At 39.5% G+C, this 20000-nt stretch overlaps 1 protein-coding gene across 21 annotated transcripts in view; it reads left to right on the top strand.

Moving 5' to 3' along the window:
* NRXN3 (neurexin 3) overlaps positions 1 to 9742 on the top strand; it is a 1534305-nt gene extending 1524563 nt beyond the window's left edge. For 11 of the 21 annotated variants that reach the window (XR_013959175.1, XR_013959176.1, XM_080644126.1 and 8 more), the window contains one exon: positions 6316 to 9742. Coding sequence is in view for 19 of the 21 variants with exons in the window: in XM_080644126.1 (XP_080500252.1) it covers positions 6316 to 7247 (932 nt within the window). In the remaining 2 variants the exon portion in view is untranslated. Of the gene's footprint in view, positions 1 to 56; positions 154 to 6315 lie in introns of those variants that run through there. The other 10 variants (XM_080644112.1, XM_080644129.1, XM_080644128.1 and 7 more) reach the window with 3 other exon arrangements.
* The last annotated feature ends 10258 nt before the right edge of the window (positions 9743 to 20000 follow it).

Genomic DNA, 20000 nt, shown 5'->3' with positions numbered 1-20000 from the left:
ATTTAAATTATTTTGTCTATGTGGAAATGACTTCTTTCTTTGCTTTTCTAAAACAGCCTCTATTTTTTATTTGCTTTTCCTTTTCTTTCTGTCCTTATCTTGAGAATGCTTTCTTGATGTTATTTGCTCTCCTTCCCTCTAGCTTACTTTGGCCTTGAAGTTTATTTTATTTTCTACTATGTAATTTTGAACATAATATTAAATATTTTATTTCATCTGTGTCTATTTGCTTAATTTTCAGTGTTATGTTTTGTGCTGAATTGCTTTGAATAACTAATGTGAACTCTACTCTTGGTAGAAGCGGGTGGGTAAATTGTCCCTAACATGCAAAGGGAGCCTGACCTCTTTGCCTGAACCAGCTTTAAAGCCTTAAAAGTAATGGGATATTAAGTTGGTTACAGCCTACAGGAGGCCTGCACCCCAGAAGAAAATGCATTAACTCCAAGTGTTATCAATGGTAATTACAACCTAATTTAACTCCATAGAAAGAATTTGGGGAAGTCAGTTGTCTTTCTCTTCTGCAAAGGGGAAAGAAGGTACTCTCAAGTGATTATGGTGAGTTTTGTTATCCAGGATTAGACTATCACCATCACCACAGGCTTCAAAATCAATTTTACTGAGAACAAAGACATCGAGAATCCCAGGTGTTTAGAGTGTTGTCCTATGATAATGATGCCTTCCAGACTATAGAGCCGTACTAGTGAAAACACACAAACAGAAAAGGCACACAGTTTCCCTCTCTCTCTCTCTCTCTCTCTCTCTCTCTCTCTCTCTCTCTCTCTCTCCCCTCTCCTTTTGCCTTTCTATTAATAGTTTCCATTTATCTCAAGGACTTAAACAGGTAAGCTTTAAAAGGATCCCCTGATGATTCTACCAAGAAGAAACATGATGATTTAGGCAACTTTTCAGGTAGGTACTATTTATGGGGATATCCTTGGACCTTAAAGGAATTTAGACGTTGCCTTTATGCACTTCAGGAAACATAAGATCAGTAAAACGTACGTACTTTACAGTTTTTAAGTAAAGAGGTTATTTGTTTCACTTTCATTTTCAATGCTAGGGTTTTCTGAAACTGTTATAGAAAGGAATATCAAACTGATTGGTAGGTAACAGATATGTTTCCAACCCAGCAGCTTTAATGAATGGGCTTTCTCTACCTAGATTTATATGATTTTATATTTTTTGATATGTTGGGTGATATTTTAGGTTTAAAAATAAGAACTTCCTCAATGAGGTGTTATTTTATCTAAATGAATTGAAAGCTTTTATTTTTATTGAGGAAGCCATCTGTAAGAATTTAATAAAAGGCTAATCTTTTTCTTTTTTTTAGTACAGCTCTTTGAACTATCATAAATCATTCCTCAAACTCTGTATTTAAAATAGCCTTAATAATCTGGGCTCCTGTCATACTTCTACCTTAGCATAAGCCTACTATATTTTTTAAAAATAGGAAAAAAATGACCAAAGGTTTCAGTGTTTATATTAGTAGAAATGATACCAGTAACTAGCATTTTGGAGTATCAATGGGCTCTGTGCTAAATTTTTAACATGTGTTATAATTAACATGCATTATTATTATTCAAATTGTGGTTTGAGGTAGGCTGTGTTGTTATTCCCATTTCACAGAGAGTTTACCCAATTTGCCGAATCTCATGTAGCTAGTAAACTGCAGAGCTGTGCTGTTAACTTCTTTCTGGGTGACTTTGGAGGCAAAGCTCTTAATCAATAAGCAAATTAAAAACTCCATTTGACATTCCTTATTTTACAATAGATAATGATATGAAGGGGCTTTGGCTCATCTTCCCTGGGCATATGTTGAAAAATAGAATCTGTAGCCTTATAGAATCAGACAAAGTAGGGGGCGGGGGGGAAGGGAAGGTCCTACCTAAAGATTCTCATCTCATTAAAATGTTAAGCTTCTTTGAGACACTTGAGCTTTTTCTGGTGTCTCTCCCTAGGTACTTGCCATGTTTTTCCATGGCTATTTTTTTTTCTGAAGGTGGATGGAGAACAATTTTATGGTTACAAGCTTTTGGATATTTATGTGCTGCAAGTACACACTTGTGTGGCACCAAATAACAAAAATTAGTATCATCCAACAACTCATTTAGTGGAAAAGGGATGATTTCTCCCCATTATATGAGACTTTCCCAGTAGAGATTCAGAAAAATACAAGTAAGAGATGAGCTAAAGAAACTAAATATACATAAAAGAAACTCACGGAATTGGAGCATGTTGTCCTCACCCAGAGTTTTTAGCTCTTCATTGTCCTTGTTTCTGTGTTTTTGTGACTTCTTAGACTCAAATATCTCAAATATGTTGGAGCCCCATGGAAACGTCCTGCTGCTCTTCTTGACTTTATAGATGACCCACTACATTCACCATCACCTACAACATTCTCACAGTTCACAAGGGTTCTATTAAATTTTTAATCCACTGTCTTTTTCAATGGCAGAGAGCCCCATTTGCTGGATATCAGCCCTAGACACATGAATTATATATCTATAAATACACTCATAAAGCAAAAAAGCAGGGCAGCCTTCGGAGCTAAAATAGACCTTTTATATCCCTAGTGATCTGTTGAGTTTAAAGAAAAACACAGCCCTGTCAAGAAAAGGTATATATTCCTGATTTAAAATGATAACTTTAAGGGATATAAATATTATTCCAAACTGAAGAAAAATTCTGGAGATGGAATGGGAAATTAGAGTTTTGGTGGATTATAGGTTTTGTATCACTCTGCCTATAACCCCTCATGATTTTAGGCTTGCTGCATCTGTGAATACTTTTATAAGCATGGACATCTGGTAGATCACTTACTCCATAATCTTTGGGCAGTGAAACAAAAATATTAGCAGCTGCTCCAACATTTCTGAGTATAGTCACTTTGGATTAAGACAAACATAAAGACTTAAATAGGCTTCCAGAATCTAAGTCATTTCTACTGAGGATCTAATAATGGGAGAAATATATCCCTCAACTCCTCATCTCAAATGGTGTGTATCCACAGACTCCCCAGGATACTATAATCATCTTAACTCTTAAAGGTGGAATTTAATATTAAAATTGATTATGCACCCCAACTCATATAGCTGTCTTAGGCACCTTCCATGTTTACAGTTATCTAAAACTTTCCACCTATTTTCACTATAATTCCCATTTGTAATAATGATCCCTTTTGAACTAAAGACCCTCTTCCAATTCCTTGAGATGCCAGGAAAGGGGGTTATGAAAACTTCTACCATTTCACTGATTAAATACTATAGGAATTGGAGCTCACATTTCCTTGACACTGGGCATCATTTATCATTTTTCTCCGGGATTAAAAAAATGGCAAAGAAAACTGAAGATTAGTAATTTTGCCAGCTTCTGTTATTTAAACTCTGCAATATTATACCCATCATTTTAGTTTTGAAATAAGCTCTTATCATTTACTTAGAGGACTCACTGACCTTTTAGAAGCACTTTATAAATTAGTAAGCTTCAGAACCCTCTTTCCATTCCATTCTAAAAAGGATGGTATTTATTTTTTACATTATTATTATGATTATTTTGTAGTCAAGTGGGATATTTGCATTAGGGTGTTGAATGAGCAGGGAATAGCAAAGGAGAGTGGCAGTGATTCAACTGCAGACTGAGCAGTTGTAGATTTTGTAGATTTTTTTAACAACAGAGACACTGTGGAAGCTTTAGCTAAGATTGAAGGGGGGTAAAAAAAAATAGGCAAATTTAAGACTCCAGTTTGGAGTCACAGATGGTACACTAAAATTGCAAATGAATGCCACTCTGCAATCATGAAGACAGTGATCTTAATCTCACAGGGACACTGGCATCCTCCTTAACTATTTGCCTTTATATTAAAATTATGTGCACCAGGCCTTTGCCTCCCAACAAATCAGTTATTCCTTGTCCTTTACCCCAGTTTCCTCTGTGCTCAATACACATGAGGTAGATTTTTATCACTGCCCTAAGGAACAAATGGTTCTCAGTGTTTGTGCCTAAAGAGAACACTCATGCTAATCCTTTGTTCTTGATGAGATGCCTAAGAACTACCTTGTTCCTGAAGGAAAGTAACATCACCCCTGAGTAACCTGTAGGGAACCTTTAAACAGACTGTATGGGCCTCCTCTTCTCCCTCCACACTGCTCTTCTTTGATTCAGACACTGCCTTTTCCTGTATATCACCTTAAATATAACTCTTGGGACCCTGTACTAGAAGAATAGGAGAAAAGTGAGCCCAGAGTTAGTTTTATGTCTGGCTTACCTTTAGGAAACATGCTCCAAATCCCATTTATAAAAACTAGCAAAAGTGTGTAAATTATGTATTAAATAAGTTGCAAGGTATATGAATTATATATGTTCACAATGTAAAAATTAGGTGTGCTGGTCCAGCAAAGCAAGTCTGAAACTTTGGTGGAACCACAAAGATCATTTTGCTCAATAGTTTCCAACTCCAAGCACCAGAAGAGAAGCCTGGGTGTAGAGATCAGACCAAAATATCATTTTGAGATTCTCAGGAAGGTTCGGGTTTTTTTTTATTTCTCCACATATGGTAACCTGATTGCACAATGCCCTATTGTCCCTTGCCTTCCAAATGATACACATTATGTACATTATTGCTACCCTCCCCAACTCGATTTCTCTCTGTGTAACACAGTGTAATTGGCAAAATGGGGAGGGAGGGAAAGCTTCTGAATGTGCAAGCAAGTCTTCTCAGATGCTAGGAATGTACGCATTAGGTTTCTTCTCAGGAGACCCTGCTCTTAGCACATCTGAAACCTGGACACTTTACATGCAACAGTTTCCACGGAGGCACAAGAAATGATTAAAGATATATGGTGTGGAAAGCAGAGCAGGCAGTTCTAATTTGTGAGTCAGTCTTTATAGGCATTAACTGGGAAGACTGTGTAAACTCAAAGGCTTGTCCACCTGGAATGTCCCACGTGGCAGTATTGAGCCACGTGTCTGGGTTTGTCACCAATAGAGAGACCTCAGCAAAGTCATATCTGATAACATACTTAAACACCAACCATTCCACCAGGGCACAAGCACTACTGAGGGCAGAACACAAAACACTGTACCTGGTTGAGAGCTTAGTGACCCAGCTCAGAAAGAGGTTCAATGATATCGTATCACCATCTCAACGGACAGACTAACTGAGATGGGGAACCTCATGCCATCCTTGCTAGAGGATTTTTAAAAGCAATAGTTGGAATAAATATTTTGGACAACATTTAATGAACTGTAACTGCTGGAGATTCTCTCTTTGAAAAATAACTTGATCTTTCTCACATACATGAATAATAAGCTTGCTTCCGCAGTTAGGTTAGTAACATCCACCATGGAATATTTGTGGTACCCATGATCTCCAAGGCACTAGGATTTAGTGTACTATCTGAACTTTCTTTCCTGACCCAGTCCACATGTTTCTAAATACAGTAAGTAGGATCTCTGGGTAAACTAATAAATTTTTGCCATTCAGATTTTTCAAAACTCGCTTTGCTATCTCTACGTTTCGGAATCTAAAAGTAAGTTTCCAGTAATTCCAGCTGTCTAGGCTGGTTATTTTTAAAAGGTAGCGTCCAGCTCAGGATATTTTGCATCTCGCACAAAAGCAATACATTAACATAATTTTAGACCAAGGCAAGATGGGTGGTCATTTAATAGTCAGGGGAATTACTGGAAAAGCATAATCAAAAGGGGTTGGTTAGATGAGACATTTTTAACCTCTTGTAATATGCCCTTATTTAGCAGGTAGTAAATGAAGACTGCACTTACTGATAAATGTGCAATAAAAGGTAGTCCTTTACAATATTAAGGACAGGTATTTTATGGTCTTGGATCTTGGTCTCTGTGACATGGAAAATATTCTCATCCTCATGGGAGCAAATAAGTAGAAACCTCAGAAGGCAATAAAGAAATGTTAAATACAGTTCACAATTATCTACACACACACACACACACACACACACACACACACACAATTTTAATAGCTAGTCAGTACTGGCAACAGTGTAATTGAATGTCATCATCCCATAAGCAAATCCTGGAAACAAGCCTACTTGAGTTCTAGCTAAATAATTACTTGAGAGTATCTTTAAAATCTACACCCCTGCCTCAATCTATAGATTTCAGGTTTTGGTGGCAAGAGGCAAATAATGGGCTGGAAATCAGCTTAGAATGGTTAGGCTACCATCCGGTGATTTCATTGTCATTTCTGAGGTGTAACCTATGAACTCCATTCATTGAGAGTGACTGAATCGTGTTTACCTACAAATATGCTAATTCTGTGTTTCTTTTTCTTTTCAATCCCAGGAGGTGAATTAGTTATCCCTCTTCTTGTAGAAGACCCTTTAGCTACCCTTCCTATTGCTACTCGTGCACCTTCCATTACACTCCCCCCTACCTTCCGCCCCCTCCTCACCATTATTGAGACCACCAAAGATTCCCTGTCCATGACCTCTGAGGCGGGGTTACCTTGCTTGTCGGACCAAGGCAGCGATGGTTGTGATGATGATGGCTTGGTGATATCTGGGTATGGCTCAGGGGAAACCTTTGACTCTAACCTGCCCCCTACTGATGATGAAGATTTTTACACCACCTTCTCCTTGGTAACAGATAAGAGTCTTTCCACTTCAATCTTCGAAGGTGGCTACAAAGCACATGCGCCCAAGTGGGAATCCAAGGACTTTAAACCTAACAAAGCCTCCGAAACTAGTAGGACTACTACCACATCATTGTCCCCTGAGCTGATCCGCTTCACCGCTTCCTCCTCCTCCTCGTCTGGGATGGTGCCCAAATTGCCAGCTGGCAAAATGAATAACCGTGATCTCAAACCCCAGCCTGACCTAGTCTTGCTTCCGTTGCCCACTGCCTATGAGCTAGACAGCACCAAACTGAAGAGCCCACTAATTACTTCCCCCATGTTCCGTAATGTGCCCACAGCAAACCCCACGGAGCCGGGAGTCAGACGGGTTCCGGGGGCCTCAGAGGTGATCCGGGAGTCGAGCAGTACAACAGGGATGGTCGTCGGCATTGTGGCTGCTGCCGCCCTCTGCATCTTGATCCTCCTGTACGCCATGTACAAGTACAGGAACAGGGACGAGGGGTCCTACCAAGTGGACGAGACTCGGAACTACATCAGCAACTCGGCCCAGAGCAACGGCACGCTGCTCAAGGACAAGCAGCCGAGCTCCAAGAGCGGCCACAAGAAACAGAAAAACAAGGATAAGGAGTACTACGTGTAAACCGCACCGCCGCTCACAAGACCTGCATTTAAAGAACCCAGAAGGATTGCTCTATCAGTGCATACATCCTTGGAAAATGAAAATTTTTTTTGCAGATGTCAGAACTGCTCTACCTACGAGATGGGGTCTATACCATGTCTATGGTGGGGAAAAAAAATCGTTTCTAAAAGGACACACACACCAAGATGTATCGACCTATATACACAGTTCAGCCATGGCTTTGATCAGTCATCGCCCGGAGACAGAAGGTCCTCGCTGCTCTGCTGTATCATAAAGCACACACTTTGCGCTCTGCAGCCAGCAGGGGGCTCCCCTTCTCTCACCTGGACTTGGGAGCTTCCTTCTCTTGAGGACCTTGCACCCAAGGTAGAGACTCATGGCTTACTTGTTCCATAACTCCAAGTGAGTCTGTAACAATGTTTGTGAAGCTTGACTGTAACAATTTTTTTGTTGTTTAATTATGTAAAAAACAAAAAACAGAAAAAAGTTAAACAAACAAACAAACAAACAAAAAAACAACCTACCCTTATCTGGTTCTGGCCAGTGTGTGTAACTTTTCTTCAAGATCTGAGGGGAAAAAATGGCTTTTGGGTTTTTGTTTATTTTTTGAGGATGACTGGACATACGTTAAGAAGAAGAAAAAAAAAATCAGAAAACTAAAGTGGGAGAGACTATTGCCATATGAACTCAAACGCTACCATGGTGTTCACGCTACATATCAGGTTGTGGTGTTTTTAGAATCTGTTGTTTGTTTCCTATATGAACACATAGCAAAATCATGTGATGGATGATAATGTTGATTTGAAAAGCTGGTCCCTCAGGATCTATCTCCAGAATTCGCCACCCAAACCCTGAACCGACCGGGTTAGGGTTGGTTTTATCAGAGCTATTGGGTTTACTTAACAACAGTGTTCTTGTCCATTAGCACAGCCAAATTGTGGTAAAGGAGAAAGCCCCCTAGTGAAAACAGAGCCTTTCCCAGAGAAAGGGAAAGGAGGGGCTGGGCTGGATCCATGACTGATTGAAATGCATGCAAATATAGAAGAAAAGACAATACTAAAAGGCTGTTCAATAATCAAAATAGACCATAGGGGAGTTCAATTTATGATAGAACCCACAAAAGGTCACACAAGCCAAATATGGCATGAAGAGAGTGCAAAATGCATAGTTCTTCCCCCACCCCAACTTGAACATGTTTTCTCATCGTGGTTTAATTTTGTAGTCTGGCACTTACAGATAACTCTATCCTTCCATTTGCTCATGTCTCCCTTCACCCATCTTTTCTAAAACTAAACGAATAAATAATAAATGAATAAAGCTGCTGTGACACACACAAAAAAGGAATTTAATAGTATAATATATATATAAATAAATATATATACAGATATATTTATCATGGTATGTTTGATGGGATGACTGAGACAGGAAACCTGTTAAAGTCTTGAAGTGGAATGAGAATGTTGTTTTAAAAGAAAATGACAAAACAACAAAAAAGTAAACCTTAAAAATGTGAAGCAAGTGTGAGTTTTAGTTTTGTCACAGTTAACTGTGTCAAAGAGAATTAAAAAATAAAATCTTCTCAGATTTTGTTTACATATTTTACTACATTTTTGCTGGTATAATTCCTTAGCCACCTATGTACATACTGCTTTAAGAATTGTTCCTTCCTTTCTATTTGTTTATTTCAGTTGTTTGGTTTATATTCCGGTTGTCTGTCTTTCTTTTTGAAAAGAGGAAAAAATGTACAGAAAAATAATAAATTGGTTGTGTGGCCATAGCTATCCAAAAAGCAAGAGACAAAGCAAGACAAATATTCACACAAAAATTAAGTGTGTCCTCTGGAGGGTCAGGTATATACAATTTCTTTTGTACAGATGAAAATCAATCAGCTGTTTAGATTTAGAAATCTACTCTTGCTGGTCTTTGTAAGTTGCATGAATATTTGATTTGAAAAAATACCTTAAAGATATGGGGCAAAAGTGCAATCTAAACAATGGTAGCCTTTACTAATGTGTATGGAAAGAAGTGTTCCTCATTATCTGATGTTTCAATGTGTTAAGAGTTTTGGAATTTTTTTTTGTCATTAAGAAAGACAGGATTATAAAGAGATATCAAAGCACGATTTTAGATAGCCTAAATGGCCCAACCTATATAAAGTTGATTATATCTCGATGTCCTTAAAAGATTGCTGTTCTTGGAGTCTTGAGGTCTTGTGAATTGATTTCCTGATTTCTTTCTTTACTTTTTTTTAAATTTGAGTAAAAATACATTTGTTATATTCCTTTTAGTGTAAGTTCTATTTGAACAATTTTATGGGAACATGTGCATTCTGTATGTGAGCTTCTATCATATTCCTGTTGTTTTATGAGCAGACTTTTATGGAATTTATTTATGATGTTGTGATGTTACTGCTTTTTCTTTTTTATTTTCTCTTTTATTTCATATTTGCATTTTCGTTCAAGGATATGCTTAGCAATAAAATGTTCTTCCCAAAACCTTGTATGATGATGCATTCTTATTTTCTAAACATTTTGTTTAAGATCTTACACTGAAGGTAAACATGTCATATCTTATTGAAATTAAGCTAGGACCACTTTCATGTGAAATAAAAGATTCTATACAAATATTTATATAAACATGTCAAAAGTGGCATATTTATGAATTATTGTCTGTCAACCAAAGCATTATTTAGATTTCTTTGGTAGAGTCAACAGTAAAGAAAACACTTTTCTGAACAGGTAAGATGACAAAAGCATTCCATTCTGGAAAATATTATTGGATACTATGTTTTTGAAGTGTTTGATAAAATTATCAACAAACTTTGAAAGGTTTTCCAGAACCATATTCAGTTGGTGTCTTACTAGAAAGCTTTAGATGCCTTCTTTCTAAGCATCCCGCCATATTGAAAATTTTTAAAAAGGACTAAATCCAAAACCAAAATTAAGTAAGTGCTTAAATTTTAACAGCTTTTATTTTCTAGATTTTCAGTTTATAAAATTCTGCAAATATTCATTGTAGATGGAACCTTTCTCATATCTCAGATATACTTCATTTGCCTGTTTCCTAAGCACATGCATATTCTACCATTTGGATAATCCATTGTGACACCTGCATTTTCACCATGGTCCAGGAACATGGGTTAACTGAACAGTTGTATTCTATCCATACATTGGTTAACAGTTTTCAAAGAGTTAGAGTTAAAAACAAATATTATATTTCTTTTCCTTTACACTTCATTAATGGAATGGTTATGCTGTTGACTATGCTGGGAACAGAAAGAAAATTAGGCTGAATGATGTCAAATTATGGAAAATTCCTCTTTTGGTTTCTGTCTCAGATAATTGATGTAAAGTAAAGCAATCATTTATTAATGTCCATGATGTGGTAAGCACTGTCTTGTTTTGAATCTATGTTTTATGTTTCATCCCTGAGTGTTAGCTAGTACTTTTTTCATCTTAAAGATGAGAAAACAAAGACACAAAGAGCTTAATGACAACTTGGCTAAAACATTTCTAATCATGTTAGAAGTCAGGCCTTGCTGACATGGAGGTCAGTGGGATGTCATGAAGAGGATATAGGCACTGAGGCCAGACAGAGTTGGGTTAGAACCACACCTGGACTAATTACTATTTATAGGCAAAATTCACAATCTCTGAGATTTGGCTTCCTCACCTGAAAAATGTGACACCTCAATGACTTTGCCTTTCATAGTAGTTTGATAGGGAAATAAAATAATATAAAGTGTTTCAATTGTGATTGAGGCAGAGTAGAGGTTCACAAAGTTAGTCTCCTTCACTTTGAGTGCTATGCTATTCTCTATACAACAGATGACTTCTAGAATTAGAAATTCTACATTAAATTCTATAATAAAATGATTTATTTAATAGTTATCAAGCAAAGTTGCAAAATCATGACTAGTGTTTACTAGCTATAATGAACACAACTAGTCTTTTTCTAGTCATATACTTTGATTGCAACATAATTGAAACCAATAAGCATGTGTCATTGATATTTGCTAGCATAAATCTGACTGGCAGCACATTTTAAGCAAGTGGCCAAAGGATAGGATAAGTAAAGTGAGTGTGGATTGAGAAAAGTTAAACTTAGATAAATTTCCAGATGATCCTTAATATTGTAGGTTCATCAAGATCTAAAGTAGTGTTTGCTCAGATACATTGGTGAAAGTCCATCAACAGAAATAACTTGTCATTGTCTTTCCATGAAGAAAGTATTGAGATTATGCCATTCTTTTCCAATGTGTTTAACTTTGGCCATGGGCTTTGGATTCAGAAAAGCTTAGTTCAAACTGTGGCTCTGAATCTGGATCTGACCTTTACTAGCAATTAAACTTTGAGTAAGGTGTGAAGTGACTCTAGATTTGTCCACAAAATTGGAATGATAGTGTTCTCCTCTTTGTTCTGTGCTATCATTAAATAAGCCTACATGAATATAAGTGCCTGGATATAAGCACAGTGGTTGGCCCATAGTCTTCAAACAATGATGGCTAAATTGTCCTTTTAATCGTCTGTTATTATCCTAGAAAAAGTAATCCACAATTCCTAATAAGAGTCTATTGCAGAGCCCCGGAACACTCATTGTACTTCTATACCCTAAAATTGTAATTGTTTTTAGTCCTGTTTAGTTGAAATCACATTGATTTATTGATTTTTTGAGTGTTCCTTGAATCTTCTACTAGAAATGTACATATCCCTATAAAATCATTTACTTCAATCAACTTCTTCAGAATAGGGACCATAAGAAAGGTTCAAATGGTAAACTATCTTGTGACTCAAAGGACAGTCTTCTATGCTTCCCAAATCACAGAGTTATCATTACCTTAAGTACCCCATCAAAATTCTGTATTTGCCTTCCCTCCATGAACATTCTAAATATCTCTATTTAAGATATAATCCAAGAACCACTCTAAGCATTAATTCACTTGATAAATCAAAGCTTACTGAACACCTATGTGCCTGACAATCTACTATTGGCTATTGTTACTTTATTTCAATGAAGACAGAAAATGGATATGGGGGTTTTAAGCCTTTTTTTCTCTTTTATAGATTCATAGAGGCCCAGATTCTCTGCACCCATATTCAAATTGAAGTTTGATCTTTCTCTAAAAATTCTAAACCCTATGTTGTCCCAATTGAAATAAAATCTTTATGCTACTGTTTGATATCATTTTGATTATTAATGTACTTATTAGACATTATTAAATGACTAGAGGCCCAGTGCACGAAATTCAGCCCAGCCTGCACCCTCTTCAATCCAGGACCCCTCAGGGGATGTCCGACTGCCGGTTTAGTCCCAATCCTGGGGATCAGGCCTAAACTGGCAGTCAGACTTCCCTCTCACAATCCTGGACCACTGGCTCCTAATCGCTCACCTGCCTGCCTGCCTAATTACCCCTCACTGCCTCTGTATGATGGCCTGATCACCCCTAACTGTCCCCCCCTGCTGACCTGGTTGCCCCTAACTGCCCCCAGAGCTGGCCAGGTCACTCCCAACTGCACTCCCCCTACTGGCCTGGTCGCCTCTTACTGCACCCCCTGCTGAACTGGTTGCTCCCTCCTGCCCCCACTGCTGGCCTGATCGCCCCATGCAGCCTGCTGTTCAGTTGTTTGGTCATCCCTTACTAACCCCCTTGCTGGCATGGTCATAGGCAGCCATCTTATGAGGGCATGAGGGTTAATTTGCATATTACCTCTTTATTATATAGAATTACTATATCTTAGATTGAGAGCTTTAAGGAATCTATAATCTACTAACAGTGCACAAATAATGATACTAAAATATAAATAAGACAAGGGCCGGTGCATGAAATTCATGCATGGGGTGGGAGTGTGTGCCCCTCAGCCCAGCCTGCACCCTCTCCAATCTGGCACCCCTTGGGGGATGTCCAACTGCCCAGTTAGGCCTGATCCCTGTAGGATAGGGCCTAAATGGGCAGTCGGACATCCTTCTCACAATCCAGGACTGCTGGCTCCCAACCGCTCACCTGCCCGCCAGCCTGATCACCCCTTAACTACTCCCCTACCAGCATGATTGATGCCTATCTGCTCCCCTGCTGGCCCAGTTGCCCCAACTACCCTTCCCTACAGGCCTAGTCCCCCTCAACTGCCCTCCCCTGCAGGCCTGGTCCCCCCAACTGCCCTCCCCTGCAGGCCTGGTTGCCCCCAACTGCCCTACCCTGCTGGCCCGGTCACTTCCAACTGCCATCCCCTGCAGGCCTGGTCGCCCCCAACTGCCCTCCCCTACAGTCCTGGTCACTCCCAACTGCCCTTCCCTGCAGGCCTGAGTCCCACCCTAACTGTCCTCCCCTGCTGGCATGGTCACCCCAACTACCCTCCCTTGCCAGCCTGGTTGCCCCTAACTGCCCTCCCCTACAGTCCTGGTCACCCCCAACTGCCCTTCCCTACAGGCCTGAGTCTCCCCCCAACTGTCCTCCCCTGCTGGCATGGTCACCCCAACTTCCCTCCCTTGCCATCCTGGTTGCCCCCAACTGCCCTCCCCTGCAAGCCTGATACCCCCAACTGCCCTCCTCTGAAGGCCTGGTAACCCCCAACTGCCCTCCCCTGCAGGCCTGGGTCCCCCCCAACTGTCCTCCCCTGCAGGCCTGGTCCCCTTCAAATGCCCTTCCCTGCTGGCCTGTTCATCCCCAACTGCCCTCCCCTGCAGGCCTGGTTCCCCCCAACTAACCTTGTCTGCAGGCCTGGGTGCCCCCCAAACTGTCCTCCCCTGCAGGCCTGGTCACCCCCAACTGCCCTCCCCTGCTGGCCTGGTCACCCCAACTACCCTCCCTTGCCAGCCTGGTTTCCCCTAACTGCCCTCCCCTGCAGGCCTGGTCCCTCCCAACTGCCCTCCCCTGCAGGCCTGGTCCCTCCCAACTGCCCTCCACTGCAGGCCTGGTTCCCCCCAACTGCCCTCCACTGCAGGCCTGGTTCCCCCCAACTGCCCTCCCCTGTAGGCCTGGTCACCCCCAACTGTCCTCCTCTGCTGGCCCAGTCACCCCCAACTGCCCTCCCCTGCTGGCCATCTTTTGGTGGCCATCTTGTGTCCACATGGGGGCGGCCATCTTGTGTGTTGGAGTGATGATAAATTTGCATATTACCTCTTTATTATATAGGATGTCAAAAAATAATAAACTAAGTTCTTAGGAGTTCAAAATAAATTACTTAAGGGAAAGTTTCAAAGAGGAGATTTCATATTAGTTAAACCTTGAAAATGTGAGAGGCTGCATGCCTTTCCAAGCAAAGCATTGAAGTGGAAATAAGTGGAATCAAAACCATAATTTGGCAAGGCACATTAGTGGAAGATATGGCTAGGAAGGTTTTTGAAATTTTGTCAGTGAAATGGAAGAGAGAGTGAGAGAATGTTTTGAGATATTTTCAAGGTCAAGGACTAGTTTTCTGTTGAGAGCAGAGGACACAAGAAGCCAAAGGTAATGAGGCATACATTTTCAGAGAAGGTGAAAGATCAAAGAGATCAAGTTCCCAGATAGAGGTGTTTACTCTGAACAGAGTGGAAGGTAAGTTTTGATATAGCAATGAAGAAGGAGAAAATGGAATCAGAAACTGACATATTGTGGAGGAGGTGACATAAATTGAAACAGATATAGACAGAAAGCCTCAAAGTTCTTGGTAAATTAAAGGCAAAGTCATGTACCTAAGAGTAAGGCTCTGAGCACATGGCAGAAGCCTGTTGAGAATCCTGTGAAGAAGGCAGCTAAAAGAGGTGTCAGTAAGAGGGCTATGCTGTCTTTATCTGACATTAATAGTAATCCTTTTTTATTTTTGAAACTCTTTTTTTTAATTTCGTGACTTGAAAGCCAATCTAGTGTTTCTAAATTTAGAACGCTCTCAATTTAAGCCATTTAATACTTTTTTCCAGAAGAATTTGGAGAGGAAGGGGGTGATAGGATGCTGCATTAATCTGCTCAGGACACCATAACAAAATACTGTGTACTGAGTGGCTTAAATAAAAGAAGTTTCTTTCTCAAAGTTCTGGTGTTTGGGAGTCCCAGATCAAGATCTGGTAGGGTTTGCTTTCTGTTAAGTGTTCTATTCCTGGCTTTTAAATAGCCACTTCACACACTGTCGTCCCAAGACCTTTCTTCCATGGGTATGCTGAGAAAGAGATCTCTTCCTCTTCTTATAAGGTCACAGTCCTATCAGATCAGGGTTCCTCCCTTATGACATCATTTCACTTTAATTACCTCCTAAAGATCCTTTTTCAAATACAGTCAGAGTGCGAGGGTTAGGACTTCAACATATGAATTGAGGGAGAGAAGGAACACAATTCAGTCCATCACAAATGTACCTGGTGTTAGTAATTAATAAAGTGAAAACTGTAAAAACACAAAGGAGTCAAGGAATCCAGAAGCAACTCTAGCCTTGCCAAGTGTCCATATGGGCTCCTAGGTAGAAGAGGAAATAAATCCATGAAAGACTAAATCACAGAGTAGCATAGGATCATAGGAACAAGGGACCAGGATTTGGAGGCAGGTTTAGGATTGTTAAGCCACAGGCCCTAGAGCACAGGAACAGCTAAAGGGAGCCCAGACTCAGATTTGGGGATGTATTAAATTAATAGTGTGAACTTCAAGAAATCTTGAACTTTTCTAATGGTTAGGTACATGGGCTCTAAAGTCAGAATGCCACGGCTTGTATTGTTCAGCTATAACTTTAGATAAATGACTCAGCCTACCTAAGGCTCAGCTTTCATGTCTACAAAAGGAAATTATATTATATCTATCTTGTTTGTTTTTCAGAAAAAAAAATAAAATGATTCATGTAAAATGATTAGCATATGCCTGTCACATAATAAACTTTGATAAATGTTGTTCATTACTTAAATTTAGTATTGTTGCTCGACTCAGGCAGGATCAAAATGAGCTGCTACTTGCATGGCTAGTGAACACCAAGAAATGGACAAAAATATAGAAGTTAAGCAATCACTCTGAGTACTTTCCTAATTCTTCCATTTGCCAAGACAGTATAAAATTCGGTTGCCTGCTCATTTGGCCAAGTTTTCCCCTCACTGGCACTAGTTCTCTGCTTCCAGACTCCAGCTTGGACTATGCCCAGGGAAGTCTCGTATCCTGAGATTTTTCATTTTTGTCCTGAGTTTCTAGTTCCCAGCTTTCCCATGGCAGCTGGTCACTCAACCCCTAGGAAGCCAGGAGGCCTTCAGGAAATCTTGCACCACTTTATTGATATGCATTATTTTGTTTTTTTAAATTGAATTTATGGGGGTTACATTGGTCAATTAACTATGTAGGTTTTAAGTGTACAATTAATTCTATAAATATATCATCTACACATTGCATTGTGCATTAACCATCCAAAGTCAAGTTGCCTTCAATCACCATTTAGCCCATGTTTACCCTCTCCCACCTGCCCCCTCTCTCCCTCTGGTAATCACCATACTGTCATCTATGTCCATGAGTTTTTTGTTTTTTGGTGTTTGGGTTTTTTTTTGCTTAATCCCTTTACCCATCTCACCCAGCCCCCCTCTCCTCTGATACTGTCAGTCTGTTCTCTGTATATATGAGTCTGTTTCTATTTTGTTTGTTTATTTTGTTCATTAGATTCCACATGTAACTGAAATCATATGAATTTATTTTTATTATGATTTTTTAATTGTGAACATCCTATATAATAAAAGCCTAATATGCTAAGTGTCTGGTCAACTGGTTGGCCCTTCAACCAATCAAAGCATAATATGCTAATGATATGCTAAGGCCTCTCAACCACTCGCTATGACGTGCACTGACCACCAGGGGGCAGACGCCCTGACTGGTAGGTTAGGTTGCTGCTGGGGTCCAGCCAATCAGGACTGAGCAAGATGGGCCGGACACACCCTGCAGTCCTCCCACAGTCCCTCCCCAGCTAGCCAACCTCCTGCGTCTCTCCCCAGCCCTGATCACGCATCAGTGGGGGTCCCTCGGCCTGGCCTGAGCCCTCTCGCAATCTGGGACCCCTAGGGGGGGATGTTGGAGAGCCGGTTTCGGCCTGATCCCACAGGCCAGGTCAAGGAACCCTACTGGTGCACGAATTTGTGCACTGGGCCTCTAGTTTTCAAATATTCTCAAAAGTAAAGAGACTAGTATAACAATCTCCAATTCATCCATCATCTAGTTTCAAAAATTTGGTCTTTTGATGTTCTTGTTTTATCTATGTTCACCTCACCATGATAGATTCTCTTTTAATACCACATAATGTCAAAAAGAAAAATAGAGCATTAAGAATAGTTATTCTTAGGTCTCTTGACTGGGGACTTGTTCAGTGTGTTTTAGAGTAACTAAACCTAACACTTTTTCTGATGGACATTTAATGGCATGATTCTAGTTCTCTATTCAATGGCAACTTGAAAAGGGAGATTAACTGCTAAGTAGACTCTTCATCACTTAATGAGATTTCCTGAACACTAAATGGATTGTTCAGCTTGTATGTATGCCATTTCAACTGTGCTCAACCACTTTTTGAAATAAAATTTTAAAAAGTCTATAGAGTATATATAGTACCTATACCTTTTGTAAAATATGAAATCTTGGAATATAATCTATGTTCCTTTTCAAGGGTATGGATAAGGGAAAATACTACTCATCTGCACCTGTGGAAGCTAAGAAATACTTTTACCTCTAGAAATGTAATCACAAATCTACTAGCATAATTTCTTAGGGTTATATTCAGGTATTTGCAATGGATATAACTACACTGAATTTGTATGAGTCTAGTAGATGACATAGTTCATTAAGCACATTTACAAGCCATGATTTAATACTGCTCTGTTGGCAGTGGTGATTTTCTCTTCTTTGCTCTCACTCACCTGCAATTTTTGACCTATAATTTTCATCATGAAAGTATCATGCGAGAGAGTCAGAGAAAGAAAGTTACTTTTAGACTGATAACATATTCTTCTCTATCTCAAAGTCAAACTAAGTATTTGGGAAAAAATGAATAGAACCACTACAGACTTTTACTTCTTGGTTTTATGAACTGAAATGAAAGGCAAAATAGTAAGTTTCAACAAATAAATGGTGTTCCCATTCCTCCTCTGTGATGAGCAGCTTGTCCCATTTTATGTATTTACTAGAGGCCTGATGCATGAAATTTGTGCAAGGCCCCACCCACTGGTAATTCTGGAAGGTCATTCCAGAAGGTTGTTCTGCTGTCTGGTCTAATCAGCATATTAGCTCTTTATTATATAGGATTTTTTTGGAGGAGGTGAGGGGAAACTAGCAGAGCACACATAAATATTATTTTTGAAATGAAAACCAAAGGTTGTCCAGGTTTTTAAGAAAGTACAGTAAGTCAGGGTTAGTTGTAGATGAGAAGATAGCTTAAATTAGGGGTGGCATAAAAACTGAAAAGCTAAAATTTCTTTGGTATTACAGGTGTAGTTTTCAATGTTCATGCATCAAACAGTAAAATGTGCTCATGTGCATGCATGGGTATGTACAACCAGATCTGTTCTGATATTAAATTTGAAATATGAAAACTAGAATCGCTATTGCTCATAAAATAAAACAAGCAGAGGAATGTGGGCAAGAGGAAGAAAGCAGAGCAGAAGAGCTGCTCCTAAGCAACTAAGAGGTTTGTAATTGCTCAGAAAATGAGCCCAGCATTAGAGCATCTAAAATAATAATGATGTCTCTCTCTCTCTCTCTCTCTCTCTCTCTCTCTCTTAATTTCTCTTCTACCTTGATCCCTCCTCCCTCTCCTCTCCCTCCTCTTCCCCTTCCCTATTGTACCCCTGCTCCTCCTTCACCTGCACTTCTCCACTTCTCCCTTTCTTCCTTCCTTCCTCCCTTTCTCCCTCCCCCTCAATTCCAGAAATAGTGTCTGATGTTAAAAAAATAAACTCTGACTGCACATACACTCTGCACTTCTTTTGTAAAAAAAGGAGGGAAAAAGCAGGTGCTTGTTCTTCTATAGTAATAAATTCTAAAATGCTTCACCTATTGTGCTGATCCTTCTTTTTTCTCTTTCTTTTGAATTTAAAACTTCCATAAACACTGATATGATAAGCATTTTATTTCCTAAAACATATTGTAAGAACATAAGTCATATACATATGTCTGTGTAGGTGAACAGGCCTTTCTTGACTTCCTCACTTGGCAGGTGACAAGCTGCAATGTGATCACATATAACACTGTATATGCACTAGGGCAGTGGTCGGCAAACTCATTAGTCAACAGAGCCAAATATCAGCAGTACAATGATTGAAATTTCTTTTGAGAGCCAAATTTTTTAAACTTAAACTTTTTCTAACGCCACTTCTTCAAAATAGATTCGCCCAGGCAGTGGTATTTTGTGGAAGAGCCACACTCAAGGGGCCAAAGAGCCGCATGTGGCTCGCGAGCCGCAGTTTGCTGACCATGGCACTAGAGCAATAGCTTTTTTGTTTTTTTTTTTTGTTTTGATGAATCCTATTTTTTTACAGCTCCACTGAGATATAATTGCCATGTAACATTGTGTAAGTTGAAGGTGTACAAGGTGCTGATTTGATGCATGCAGTTAATGCAAATAAACTGATATTACCAGGATGGTTATCAAAATGATAACACAACCAACACCCCACATAATTACCTCAATTTTATTTTGTGGTGAAAACATTTAAGATTTATTGTGTTAGCAACTTTCAAGTATACAATACAGTATTGTTAACTATAGTCACTAGGCTGTACACCAACCTACTCTCTGTTTTAATGCGTTTGGAGTTTTTAGTTCTAACTATCCTATCTAA

This window comes from Plecotus auritus (genome assembly GCF_963455305.1).
Source record: "Plecotus auritus genome assembly, chromosome: 1".
In the NCBI taxonomy this organism is placed as follows: Eukaryota; Metazoa; Chordata; class Mammalia; order Chiroptera; family Vespertilionidae; genus Plecotus; species Plecotus auritus.
Note: the sequence above shows the minus strand (reverse complement) of the source record. Positions and strands in the feature narration are given on the sequence as shown.